Source organism: Diabrotica virgifera, chromosome 9 (assembly GCF_917563875.1).
Source record: "Diabrotica virgifera virgifera chromosome 9, PGI_DIABVI_V3a".
NCBI classification, from domain to species: Eukaryota; Metazoa; Arthropoda; class Insecta; order Coleoptera; family Chrysomelidae; genus Diabrotica; species Diabrotica virgifera.
The window spans coordinates 195,170,133-195,184,591 of record NC_065451.1 but is presented as its reverse complement, the minus strand read 5'-3'; the positions used below and the strand labels follow the sequence as shown (position 1 = coordinate 195,184,591).

The 14,459-nt window shown below is 31.7% G+C and overlaps 2 protein-coding genes across 3 annotated transcripts in view; one reads left to right on the top strand and one right to left on the bottom strand.

The window, feature by feature from the left end:
- Positions 1–14,459, bottom strand: part of LOC114339236 (protein NDRG3) — a 658,690-nt gene that overhangs the window by 363,156 nt on the left and 281,075 nt on the right. The window lies entirely within an intron of this gene.
- LOC126891992 (glucose dehydrogenase [FAD, quinone]-like) overlaps positions 1–14,459 on the top strand; it is a 106,723-nt gene that overhangs the window by 42,885 nt on the left and 49,379 nt on the right. For both annotated transcript variants that reach the window (XM_050661370.1, XM_050661369.1), the window contains exon 5: positions 7,079–7,364. In XM_050661370.1, coding sequence (XP_050517327.1) covers positions 7,079–7,364 — 286 coding nt within the window. The remainder of the gene's footprint in view (positions 1–7,078; positions 7,365–14,459) is intronic.

Genomic DNA, 14,459 nt, shown 5'->3' with positions numbered 1-14,459 from the left:
ACAAACAATTTATTGAAAAAATAATTACAGTAATTAATGGGATAAATGAGCTTGTTCTTGTTCATTACACAACTTTTCAAATCTCGGAATCAAACTGGACACAGCTACCATCATTTCTTGTTCCACGTTAATTTTCGCACGGTATTTACTTTTTATTACAGCGACCGCCGAAAACCCAGCTTCGCACAAATAGGATGTTGCAAATGGAATTAAGATGCGCAGAGCTTTACCACTCAGCAGCTGATATTCATCTTTTACTGATATCCAAAAATCAGTTAGTTCCGTGCAGCCAAACTTTGTCTTCAACGTATTGTCGCAAGCCAAATCAATGAGATTTTCTTCTTCTAAAGAAGTAAATTCAGAAGGAGCTTCCGCTCTAAATGGATCTTGAATCCATGCAAACTGGTCGATATTATCAGCTTGAAAGTATTTTTCGAACCATTTGATAAGCTCTGATAAGTGATCCGCAAAAATAGATTTAATATTGCAAGAGATATTAACTTCATTGGAGATAATAAACTCCTGCAACAAGGAACAACAATCATTGATATTATTATCATTAATTTTTCTATGTACAGTTTGATAGTTTCTATGATAGTTTTAAAATGTGCACGTGCAAAGAGACGATTGTATTTGCCGACCGACAGTGATTTATGGCCTGTCGGTCCGAAGTCAATTAAAGCGTCGTTTAAACACAACGATAAGTCACAGCAACTAGTTGTGATGACAAGTTGAAACGCATTGAATCGCAGCGTCTAAACAGCGTTTCAACTTGTCATCACAACTAGTTGCTGTGACTTATCGTTGTTACAGTAGTGACAGAATTGTTTCGTGGAATTTAAAATATCCAGGATATATATTGTCGGCATCAAATAAAATTACTAATAACTGAACTCGTTTATCATGGGAAACATTTTTATATAGGTATATTTTAAAAGTTAAAAAGTTGTCATAACTTTAGTTTAATGTTTAATACTTGAAGGTAATTATGTGATTATGTCTAATATTGGAAGAAAACTTTCGCGGCGCCCCTATAGTCGAACCACGGCGCCCCAGGGCGCCGCGGCGCACAGTTTGGGAAGCACTGAGCTAGAGCTATTTGAAGATGGCGTCTTGTAAGTAGTTTTTCTTAAATAACTCCAGAACGCTTCTATTGAGAAAAACAAAAATTGGTACACATATTTATCTTCCACAGATAAATCGACTCCATGTATTGCGAATTTCTAGTACCGGTCATAGGCGTCCGTTTTGGGTAGGGCAACAATTATTTTATAGCATAACTTTTTTATCTTTAATTTTTAAGCATTTTTGACTCTGGATTATTAAATTGTGAGATATTCTACAACTAAAAGGTACTCTTGTTTTAGGTCGATAGGATACACCGTTTTCTAGAAAAATCGATTTGAAAATTTTTCTTTTTTTGAATTTCCAAAAAAAAAAAATTCAAAAAAACTATTTAGAAATCTGAAAACTGGTAGGTTTATTTATATTTCAAAAATGAATCGATTTCATTAACTGCGAATTTCTAGTACGGGTCATATGCGTCCATTTTGGGTAGGTCAACGGTTATTTTATCGCATAATATTTTTGTCTTTCATTTTAAAGCATTTTTGACTCTAGATTATTAAGTTATGAGGTATTCTAGTACTAAAAGTTACTCTTGCTTTAAGTTGATAAAATACACCGTTTTCTTTTGAAAATTTTTTTAAATTTTTATTCAAATTAAAAAAGCGAAAAATTTTCAATTCGATTTTTTCTAGAAAACCGTGTGTCCTACGGACTTAAACCAAGAGTACCTTTTAGTACTAGAATACATCTCCGCGGCGGAGGTCGGCAATCATCATAGCTATTCGTATTTTAGAGATGGCTGCTCTGAAAAGTTCATTTGATGTACATCCGTACCACTCTCTCAGGTTGCGCAGCCACGATATTCTGCGTCGCCCTATGCTTCTCTTTCGTTGAATCTTTCCCTGCATAATCAATTGGAGCAAGCTGTATCTCTCTCCACGTGAAATATGTCCGAGATATTCCAATTTTCTTGTTTTGATGGAAGACTTGTTTTTCTTGTTTTGAGAATACCTCACAATTTAATAATCCTGTGTCAAAAATGCTTAAAAGTTAAATACAAAAAAGTTATGTGATAAAATAACCGTTGCCCTACCCAAAACGGACGCCTGTGATCGGTACTAGAAATTGGCAATGGATGGAATCGATTTATCTCTGGAAGATAAATATACGTATCGATTTTCGTTTTTCTAAATTGAAGCGTTCTGGAGGTATTTAAGAAAAACTAATTACAAGAAGCCATCTTCAAAGAGCTCTAGCTCCTTTAGGAAGCATTTTCGGACTTGGCGAATTGAGCTAAATTGTCTTAAAATTATCTGAAGAATCTCCTGTCTTCGTTTGTCGGTAGAGTTTCTGGACACCCTGTATATCTGCAATAAGTTGATAAAGTCCTTTAATACAGGGTGTAACAAAAATAGAGGTCATAAATTAAATCACATGTTGTGGGACCAAAAATAGTTTGATTGAACCTAACTTACCTTTGTACAAATATGCACACAAAAAACTTTATAGCCCCTTGAAGTTACAAAATAAAAATCGATTTTTTTCAATATATTGAAAACTGTTAAAGATTTTCTATTGCAAATGGACATGTGGCATTGATATCGCAGGAATATCTTAAAAAAATTAAAGTGAAATTTGCGCAACCCATAAAAATTTTATGGGGGTTTTGTTCCCTTGTATCCCTCAAATATCTGTGTACGTTCCAATTGAATTATTATTATGGTACCGTTACTTAAACAATAGTTATTTATGATATACGTGTTAAAAGGTACATGTTTAAGGCACGCATGTGAAAGTTTGCAGAATGAGCGATAGCGAGTTCTGCAATTTACATGAGTGCCTTAAAAATGTACTTTTTAACACGCATATCATACAATATTTTTTCTACAAACGTAATTACAGGACAATATCTACAAAAACTTTTACTTGAACTTGTAATGTCAAAAAATATAAAATTGGAATGTCAGTCAAGTTCAAGTAAAAGTTTTTGTAGATATTGTCCTTTTTGTGATATTGTGATGTAATGTCAAAAAATATAAAATTGGAATGTCAGTCATCAAAGTTGCCTATACGGTCAATACGAACTGCAGTGCCTTAAAAATTTTTTAAAGCACTAGTGCCTTAAAGTAGCATTTTTAACGCTCGTATGGAGTGCTAAAAATTGCATTTTTAACACGGTTGTAGAAAAAATCTTTATCTACTCTATGTCATATTATTTAAAAGTTTTTAGTTTGTGAAAACTGTCATTATAGATAGCAGTGCGTGAAGGATTTAAAGTGTGCGTGAAGTAACAATCTGTTTGTAACTTTCGAGTTGTCATGGTGACAATCCTTAACTTTCGCGTTGTCATGGTGATGACAATATGAGCAATGAATTACAACAAAAGTTTTGACAGTTTTGTGGTTTGAAAGTAGTTAGAATTTTTAAATGTGAAAGTTCTAAAAATTGTAGAATAGAAATGAATTCCAGTGACGAAGAGTTACAGCTTTTTCTATTTGTTTATCGTAGATAAAATATTGTATGAAACTGTGCGTGAAGTACTTTTTGCGAACTTACGCGATTTATAGCACTCGCTCCGTTGTCGCTCGTGCTCTAAAAATCGCGCGTTTTCGCAAAAAGCATATTTCACGAACTGTTTCATAAATAACTATTTTAAAACTGTTTTGTCTCTTTGTAATCATTTTTAATCAAACACAAATTTTTATATGGTAAGTAAGATTATAGAGGTAATAATATGAAAATTTATTGTGAATTTACATACATGTTTTAGGTATATTTTGAAACATATTAGGTTTGTTCTAGCATCAGTTTCAAACGGTTTGAAACCATCAGCGAATAGTGGACCAGAGCGAGTAGAGGGGATAGCACTGGTGACTGTATTATGTTCTCTCACTGACCAACTGTTTGCTGACGGTTTCTGACTAGTTTGATTGTTTGCTAGAACAAACCTATTAATATCTGGATAAAAAATCGTTTATCGAAAAAATACTAAGAGGCAAAAACGTTTTAAAAATATTGTGTTTAACTAATGGTACCGGAGCAATAATTTAATTGGAACGTACACAAAAGTTTGGGGGTGTTTAAAGGAACAAAACCCCTATAAAATTTTTATGTGGTGTACAAATTGCACTGTTATTATTCTTTTGAGATATCCCTGCCATAAGAATTATATATGTTCATTTTCAATAAAAAATCTCTAATAGTTTTCGATATATTGGAAAACATCGATTTTCATTTTGTAACTTTAAAGGGCTGTAACTTTTTTTATGTGCACATTTTTTGTACTAAGGTAAGTTAGGTTCAATCTATCTATTTTTGGTCCCAGAATATGTGATTAAATTTATGTCCTGCATTTTTGTTACATCCTGTATAGATATCTCTCTTGCGTGTAATAAGTTGATAAATTCCTTTAATTTGAAAAAAATATATATTTAAAGCCAAAAACATCTAGATCAGCGGTTCTCAATCTTTTTGAGTCATGTACCATCTAAAGTTTCTTTTATTATATTTGTATATTTTTAGATTGTATAATCAAGACTTACTATGTACTACTATTTTAAGTTTTTGTGTGTTTTGTGTACCACCGTAAATAATGATATGTACCACCAGTGGTACATGTACCACAGATTGAGAACCGCTGATCTAGATGATTAAATTGGTACTATTTCCAACAATGGTTCAATCCATAATCCTTTATGCCATCGAACACTAGGCTATAAATAAAACTTAAGAAAATATAATGAATATCTTGGATAGAAAGATACTGAGAACAGTATACGGCCCGGTGCAAGAGAAAGTCACATGGAGAATTATAGACCAAGAGACAGCGCTGAAAAATCTCTTTAAATTTACTAAAGCTAGATTACTGTGAGTGTGTAGAGAAACATACTGCGGTCGGTCAAGCGAAACTTAGAACAGGGGTTACTGAGAAGGTGTCAAAGTAGCTTTCCTACGAAAGTAATTAAATCCATTTACTAAGGCTGAAAATCAGTACACACATTCTAAATTGAATATAAATAAAAGATATTATAGTCGGTCATCTGTATGACGGGACAGAACCGGTCGGTCGGCCCCAATAGTCGATTGAGGAGATGAAGCATTTTGGCTCTCAATTTTTTCGTCCAGAATGGATTTATTTGAAATTTTCACAGAAGGTAGGGAATAGTCCAAGGATCATTTTCTATATCATGCCGCTATCATACGCTAAAACATTGGGGGTGGTTGCTACCCCATCTCGGGGGTGGGAATTTTTTATTACATTTTAACCATACAATTCGATGGAAAAACTGATTCTAAGAAAAAAATGTTTTTTACATTTTCTTCGTAAAACTAATATTTTTCGAGTTATTCTCGCTTGAAAATAATAGTTTTTCGACGAAAAAATCGACTTTTTCGACTTTTTAAAATCGGTTTTTTGAGAATATTTCGAAAAATATTCTATATATTTTTGGTGATAAAAAGTTTCTTCAAAAATAATTTTGTAGGATTTTTAAAAAACTATAAGACTGTGTAAATTAAATTCCGTAAGAGCCCTTAGTTTTTATTTGGGGCGGGTTTAAAGGGCTCGAATAAGGGGATGTTTGCTGGCAAATAGAGGTTTTAAACAGCTATATCTGGCTAACTATTTACTGTAATGAAAATCTATGCACAAGATAATTTTAGTCATTAAAAAAGCTATAATTTAGTAGTTTATAATTTTTTTCGTATCTTCAGTATTTTCGGAGATATTTTGAAGTAAATAGTGAAAAATACCAAATTGCAAAAAATCCAACTTTTCTAAACTCCAATTTTTCCAAAATTAGGCATTTTAAATAAGTCAAGCTCCTTGAGTGTATTTGAGTGTATTGATAATATAAATATAAAAGGAACTACAGAAAGGTGAAGACCAATTTTGAATTAGGAAGGTAGTTAGGGGGTTATTTTCACTGATTTTTTTGTAGAAAAAAGCAGGTACCGATATTTTTTTGATTATAAGATGCTTAATTTTCATGATGAAAACTTTTTATAATTTTTTCTTGAAAGGTCTAATTGTATACTTCAAAAAGGATTATTTAAGTTTTTCTTTAAAAAAGTAAATTTTTCCCATTATTTGGCTTTGAATATTTTAAATTATTCATTTGACGAAAAAAGCTAACCTTTAACATGCCGTATTTCGGTTTGTATTGGTCTTAAGAATATTATTGAAAAAGAATTTGGTTTGTGTTAATTATTGATATAAATTACAATAATTATTGTATTAAATAAACAACTTTAGTAATTTTATTTGCAGTTTATATACGATTAATATTAAAAGTGGGATGCGTCACTTGAATCTAACTTCAGCCCGTGAGTAATGGCCCGTGAGTAACCTCAGCCCGTGAGTAATGAATTATTACTCACGGGTACAGTAATGGGTGCTATTATCTATGAAAAAATAGCGAATAATGAGCATGATATTAAACGGTCGTAGAAAATTAGTATATTATTCAACGAGCATTTAATGATGGTCATTATGAAGCGAGTATGAGGGTTACGAAACGAGCCATATGCGGCGAGTTTCATATAGAGTACGAGCTTCATAATAATAATTAAATGTAAGTTGTATACACTATTTTTTCTATGATAATTCACAACAAAAAATATATTCAAATTTATTAATTTTGTAACACAAATAAATTCAGTAGTTTGTCAGTTTGACGGTTTGTTTACATATTGAGAACTGTCAAAGCGTATGTATTTGACTCGCCATTGGCCACTGCGCGTGTACCACCTTTATCGCGAATACCAAATCGCATTCTATTGGTTAAAAATCTTCATCTTAATGAAAATCTATATCATAATGAAGTTCATTATGATCGGTACAGGTAGTGACATCATAATTGATATTATTATAGTATGAGAATAGAAAAAAAATTTATAACTGTAGGATTTATTAATAGGTTCTCTATAATACTATAAACAGACGTTTGCAATAATGACATAATGTGTAATACTATTTAATATTCTAATATGCATATAAATATTTTTTTAGGTATCTTATGTACAAGCAACAACTAGAAATGGTAGACGAGACAGTGCCGAAAAAGCCTACCTAAGACCAATACGCAACAGAAAAAACCTTAAAATACAAACAAAGTCCAAAGTTACCAAAGTTCTCATTAAAGATAACGCTGCTTACGGCGTTGAATATTCCCATAATGGAATTAGACACAAAGTTTATGCAACAAAGGAAGTTATTTTGTCTGCAGGAGCTTTAAATTCTCCTCAATTACTTATGTTGTCTGGAATAGGACCAAAGGAAGATCTAGAAGCTTTAGGTAAGTATAGTTATGTTTTATTAAAAAAATTATATAGTTTAAATCAGAGGTTCCCAAACTATTTTTTCTCGTAGACCACTTTAAAAAATATACTGGTTTCGGTGGAACCCCTGCTGCTACATTTTTACCATACTTGATGACCAATGACCAACGAAAAACATGGGGGGGAGGGGGCGTAAAAATAAGACATTAAAGGTCTTTTTCGTCTTTTTTCTTTTCTCAAAATATGATTTTAATCGATTTTACAGAGATTTGGAATCTATTTAAACAAATTTACATTTTTTATCGTAAATTATCAATTGAAAAAATAATCAAAAATGAATAATCACCCTTAATTTCGTTGCAAAACGAAAATACAGCCGCATCATATTCTAGTCTAATCAGAGAAATTGTAAAATTCCTTCATCTTCCTTAGTCTCAGCATCCGTATGGCTTGCAAATTGTAGAAGCCTCGGAGGTGTAACCAGAGAAGGTTCCCATTGTTTTCATTCTGGTGGGAAGTAGAGTAACATTATGTTGTTTTATATGCCATTAGAGTGAAAACTTAGTCTTTTGAAAAAATAATGTTTTAATAGAAGGGTTGTCCAAAATGTGATTATTAGGCATTATAACAAGTTTTTTTGTTTTAAAACACGTTGTTGATCAAACGTTAGAAAACGTTAAAATATTGTTTTTTCCATTTTCCTCCATTCCGAAAATACATGTTCTTCTATTTGGCTGAAAATTTGCCCACAGATAGCCAAAACACAGGACTTTAATGGTTAAAAGAATTTGTATAGTTTTACAGTACAAGAAAAGTTACATGCAATAAAGAGTCAAAATTATATAGTACAGTCGGGTTAGCATTTGATCTTGCATGCCGAGTTATCCAAGCAAGATTCTATTTTTCTAATCTTAAGGGGGTCAATAGTGTAAATTTAAACTCGCGAATAAAGGAGAAGCGTTTTTGCTCAATATCTCCGCCTTATTTAACTTTTCGACAACAAGTGTAAGGACTGAAGTTGCGGAAAATATGATTTCGTATAATTTATTCTATTATAAATTTTTTTGTGCCGTCGATATTTTCCGAGTTATGGGGGAAAAAGTGACAGTTACAGCATAATTATTGAATTATCTCGTTTATTATTACTTTTATAACAAAAATGTATGTAGATGTAATGAATGTGTAAATACCTATACAAGCATGGAGAGAATTAAATTTTATACAATTTTGATCTCTTTCATGTTTTTGCTAAAATCAATATTACCTGAAATATTGCATGCAGTACCTACGTATGCAGTAAAGGCGCGAGCATAAGCCCTGATTGATTTGATAGCAGTGGTTTTTGTTCAATATCTCCGCAATTCTCAACTTTTCGACAAAAATGGTAGGAACTGAAATTGATCCAAATACATTGTGTTTACAATAATTATCATAATTTTCTTAACCATTTTTTTCGTATGGTCGATATTTTCCGAATTAATTGTACTTACAGTAGACGCCTATATTTTTGACTCTGATATTATTCCACGTATTTTTTTTTGTATTGTAAAACGATACAAATTCTTTTAACCACTTAAAGTCCTGTGTTTTGGCTATCTGTGGGCAAATTTTCAGTCAAATCGAAAGACAAGTGTTTTGGGAATGGAGGAAAATGTAAAAAACAGTATTTTAACGTTTTCTACGCTAAAATTTGATCAACAACTTGTTTTTAATCAAAATAACTTGTTATGATGGATTATAATAACATTTTTGGGTCACTACTATTAAAATATTATTTTTTCCATTGATATTTTACAATAAAAAAATGCAATTTTTTTTAAATAAATACCAAATTGCTATAAAATTTTCGTGGACCCCCACTTGCAACTTGTGAACCCCCATTTTTAATTCACGCCAACGTAGACCCCCGTTGAGTCCCTCTTGGACCCTTGGGGGTCCACCTGGATCACTTTGGGAATCACTGGTTTAAATTGTTTGGTTCGCTACTTGAATTAATGTTGAAACGTATGAAGAAAAGTGTATTACCAACACGACATACAGAGGACCGGACGCAAAATCTGGCTACTTTATTGTAGAAGCCAGAATGAAACAGATCTTACTAGCTCTGAAGAACGTAATCAAAGAAAAATGAAGAATGAATAGGGCTACAAGATTAATGACAGAAAATGACAAAAGAAATTTTGAACAAGCATTCAACGAGGTGAACAAAACCAACCAAGAAGAAGGGACTCCAGAACAATCGTGGGGAATAATTAAGAGAGCTATTGTAAAGTCAGCCAAAAACAGTAGAGAACAAAGGGCCTAGCCGGGTAAGATGATGAAAAGTGCCCCCAACTCGATTCGAATTCCATATAGGTCACCGTTTAGCATATATAGTGAAACTAACTTTCTGAAATTTTTAGCCCCCTAGGTGGTCATGTGACCCACCTAGAGCCTAATTAGGCTTTTTAAGTTTTTATTTTTTATCTCAGCCGCATCGAGAAATAGCGAAAAACTTTAAATAAAAAAGTTGTAAGCTTTAAAAAGTTCTATCCAAAAAAATTTATTTTTTTAAATTTTGGCGGGAAATTTAAATTTTAGGACGATTTTAAAATTTTAAATGATTATAAAAAAATAACTAAAACATTCGTTTTTACGAAAAAAATATATAACGTGTATTTTTGCATAATATTTTATCCAGAATTTTTTCAAAATTTTAAAATTGGTGAAACTCACCTTTAAAAATAAAAAACCGCATATTTTCGGTTATTTTCCGTTTTTTGATATAATTTTATACATATTTTTAAAAAAAGGTAATACCGTCACTAGAATAGATAAAAAACTGAAAAATAATTGGGGTTTGCTTAATAAAAAATTTTTGTAATGCCATCCATTTTCAAGATACAGGGCGTTGAAGAAAACAAAATTTTACACATTTTTTACGATTTTGCAGAAACTACTGGCAACATTGTAATAAAATTTGGCAAGTTTTAAGAGGTAGTTGTTCTGCACTTTTTGACATACAATTAAGAATTTTATATTTATCATTGGCGCGCATACGGGTAATGGTCTGAACTTTTTAAAGAGAAAAGATAGTACGCCACTGACATTCTTCAAATTAACAATCATTTTTGAATAGTTTGAATAAAAAATTTGTAATATTTAAAAAGTTCCGTGCGAAATTTTTTTTTTAATTTTTGGCGGGAATTTTAAATTTTAGAACTATTTTAAAATTTTAAATGAGTATAAAAAATAACTAAGACATTCGTTTTCACGAAAAAAATATATAACGTGTATTTTTGCATAATATTTCACCCTAAATTTTTTCAAATTTTTAAAATTGGTGAAACGCACCTTTAAAAATAAAAAACCGCATTTTTTCGGTTTTTTTTTCGTTTTTTGATACAATTTTATACATATTTTTCAAAAAAGGTAACTCCGTCACTGGAGTAGGTAAAAAATTTCAAAATAATTGGGGTTTGCAATAAAAATTTTTTGTAACGCCATCCATTTTCAAGATACAGGGCGTTGAAGAAAACAAAATTTTACACATTTTTTACGATTTTGCCGAAACTACTGGCAACATTGTAATAAAACTTAGCGGGTTTTAAGAGGTAGTTATTGTGCATGTTTTGACATACAATTAAGGATTTGATATTCATCATTGGCGCGCTTAGGGGTAATGGTCTGAATTTTTCAAAGAAAAAAAGATAGTACGCCACTGACATATTTCAAAATAACAATCATTTTTGAATTCCTCATTCAATTTGCGATAAAAAGCTATCGTATCATTTTTACGCTTCCAAAGTATTCGAATTAGTTTTTATCATAATGGATGTATGAGTTTATGTATGTAGATGTACGAGTAGAAACTATGTACTAATAGAAGTTCGAATACTTTGTAAGGGTTAAGATGTTTTATTTTTTGAATAAAAATGGCGCATCGTATGAAAAAAGCGGAAGATAGATTATTTGTCACAAATTGAACGAGGAATTGAAAAAGGATTGTTAATTTGAAATATGTCAGTGGCGTACTATTTTTTTTCTTTAAAAAGTTCAGACCATTACCCGTATACGCGCCAATGATAAATATAAAATTCTTAGTTGTATGTCAAAAAGTGCAGAACAACTACCTCTTATAACTTGCCAAATTTTATTACAATGTTGCCAGTAGTTTCGGCAAAATCGTAAAAAATGTGTAAAATTTTGTTTTCTTCAACGCCCTGTATCTTGAAAATGGATGGCATTACAAAAAATTTTTATTAAGAAAAGCCCAATTATTTTTCAGTGTTTTACCTATTCTAGTGACGGTTTTACCTTTTTTGAAAAATATGTATAAAATTGTATCAAAAAACGAAAAAAAAAACCGAAAAAATGCGGTTTTTTATTTTTAAAGGTGCGTTTCACCAAATTTAAAAATTTGAAAAAATTCTGGGTGAAATATAATGCAAAAATACACGTTATATATTTTTTTCGTGAAAACGAATGTCTTAGTTATTTTTTTATAATAATTTAAAATTTTAAAATCGTCGTAAAATTTAAATTTCCCGCCAAAAATTAAAAAAATAAATTTTTTTGGATAGAACTTTTTAAAGCTTACAACTTTTTTATTTAAAGTTTTTCGCTAGTTCTCGATGCGGCTGAGATAAAAAATAAAAACATAAACAGCCTAATTAGGCTCTAGGTGGGTCACATGACCACCTAGGGGGCTAAAATTTTCAGAAAGTTAGTTTCACTATATATGCTAAATGGTGACCTATATGGAATTCGAATCGCGTTGGGGGCACTTTTCATCATCTTACCCGGCTAGGCCCTTTAGCACACATTGAAAACATGGTTCGATAACGAATGTAGAACATATTTGGAGAAGGAAAGTAAATTAAAACTAAGAATGCTGAAATTAGGATCAAAAGACCTGAAAGTGAGTACACTGAACAACGAAAAATAACTAAAGAATATTAAGAGAAAAGCCCAGAAGATATTGAAAACTGGAGGAAATTAAGGAAAATTACCAAAATAGAGATATAAGAAGAAATCTGCATCCAAGGGCAAAAAATGAAAAGGAAGTGTTCCGTTGGTGTGTTGACGGAATCAATTAACTTAAATTAAAATAAGTGTAAAAACAACGAACAGTAATATATTTATTTATTTTGGGTAAACAAGCGTGCTTCGTTTATATCTCGTAAGGATTTGTTATTTTTGCGAGGGTGTGAATGAACTGTCCCGGTTGCCCGCTGTGACTATACTGATCGAGACCACAAAACTATTATGTCATCATGTATGGCTAGAAAAGGCGATAAATGACTAAATCTGGCATTTTAAAAGCTCCTTTCAAGTTGACATAAAGAGCGTGGCCAATCTGGCAATTTGTATTTACCTGAAAAAAACATTAATTTTATACAATCTGGTTTTGTATTTTAGGAACAAAACACATGTGAATTTTAAATAACCCATATTATTTTCGTTTAGAAAAAAAATTAATATTTAAAATTAGCAATTAAAAAAATATTAAATCAAGCGTATCGCCATAGAAGGATATTTTTGTGTTAAAGATCCCATTTCCTATCTCCCTAATTCAGAAATTGTCTCGAATTCATTCTTCATAAGACCAATCTATAAATCTGAATTGATCCAAACGATCAATAGTATCAAAAGCAAATCATTTTGTAGTACTGATGGATTATCCATAAAAATCTTCTCAAATCTCACAGATAATGTGTTAGAACTCCTCGTGTCACTAATTAATGATTCCTTTGAAAACGGTAAATTTCCAGAGTGCCTAAAGACAGCCATTATTATTCCTCTTCATAAAGGTGGCGAAAAATCTAATGCCTGCAACTATAGACCTATTGCCCTACTACCGGTACTCTCCAAAATTATTGAGAGGCTCATAAAAACCCGACTTATGTCCTTTCTCTTTGATAACAATATTTTATCACAAAATCAGTTCGGCTTCTTAACTAATAAATGTACAACTGATGCCATGTTTTCTGTACTTGACGAGGTTTACCAAGCACTAAAAAATAATCTTTGTACTGCCACTGTTTTCTGTGACTATTCCAAAGCTTTTGATTGTGTAAATCACAACATTTTGATTAAAAAACTTAATTACTATGGAATTCGAGGTATTTCTTTGAATTAGTTCAAATCTTACTTAGATAATAGGAAACAACTGGTTAGAGCAAATGATACTGACTCTAGTCTCAAAAACATTGTATGTGGAGTACCACAAGGTTCAGTATTGGGTCCTCTACTTTTCCTTATCTTTATAAATGACATCACTAATTTAAAAATCGATGGAAAAATTTTTCTTTTTGCTGATGATACCAGTATCACTTGGAGCAACTCAACTCAACTATTGCAACTCTTCATGCAACTATAACTTCTGATCTTCTTACGATAAAAACCTGGTCTGACTCTAATTTACTCTCCTTTAACGTGGATAAAACGGTAGCATTATCATATAAAGGTGCTCTTCAACCCCTGCTTGTGAATAGCAGCCAGATCTCTACCGTTGATTCTGTAAAATTTCTTGGTATTCTTTTAGACAGCAACCTCAAATGGTCCCTCCATATCGATTTGTTAAGTAAGAAACTCGCCTCAGCCTGCTATGCCATAAGATCTGTTTCGAAGGAACTCAATTTAGCATCTTCTAAAATAACATATTTTTCTTTATTCGAGTCTTATCTTCGATATGGTCTTCCTTTTTGGGGGTCTAGTACAGCTGCCCAATTTGATGTTATTTTCAAATTACAAAAAAGAGCAATAAGATATCTGTTTGGCCTCAGAAGAACAACCCATTAACCCTTCCATCTTTGTATATTTTAGAAACTGTTTGCTTAATTCGTAAACACATGCATGTCTTTCCAGCAAGGCCTCATCATGACTACTCCACCAGAAATTCAACTTTTGATGTCTATTTACCGATCCCGTCTGTAATGTTATAATGTAACACGTGGTAGGGTTCCTAGGTTAACTTTGGAGGATAGGTTATAATGAAACAACTTGTATCTATCGTGTCTAGATTCAGAATGGTTTTATTTCCGCTTCACTGTCCTTGTCACTGTCACGTCACTCTTACAATATTACCAACTTGAGTGCGTTCCGAATACTACCTATTTGCATACATCACA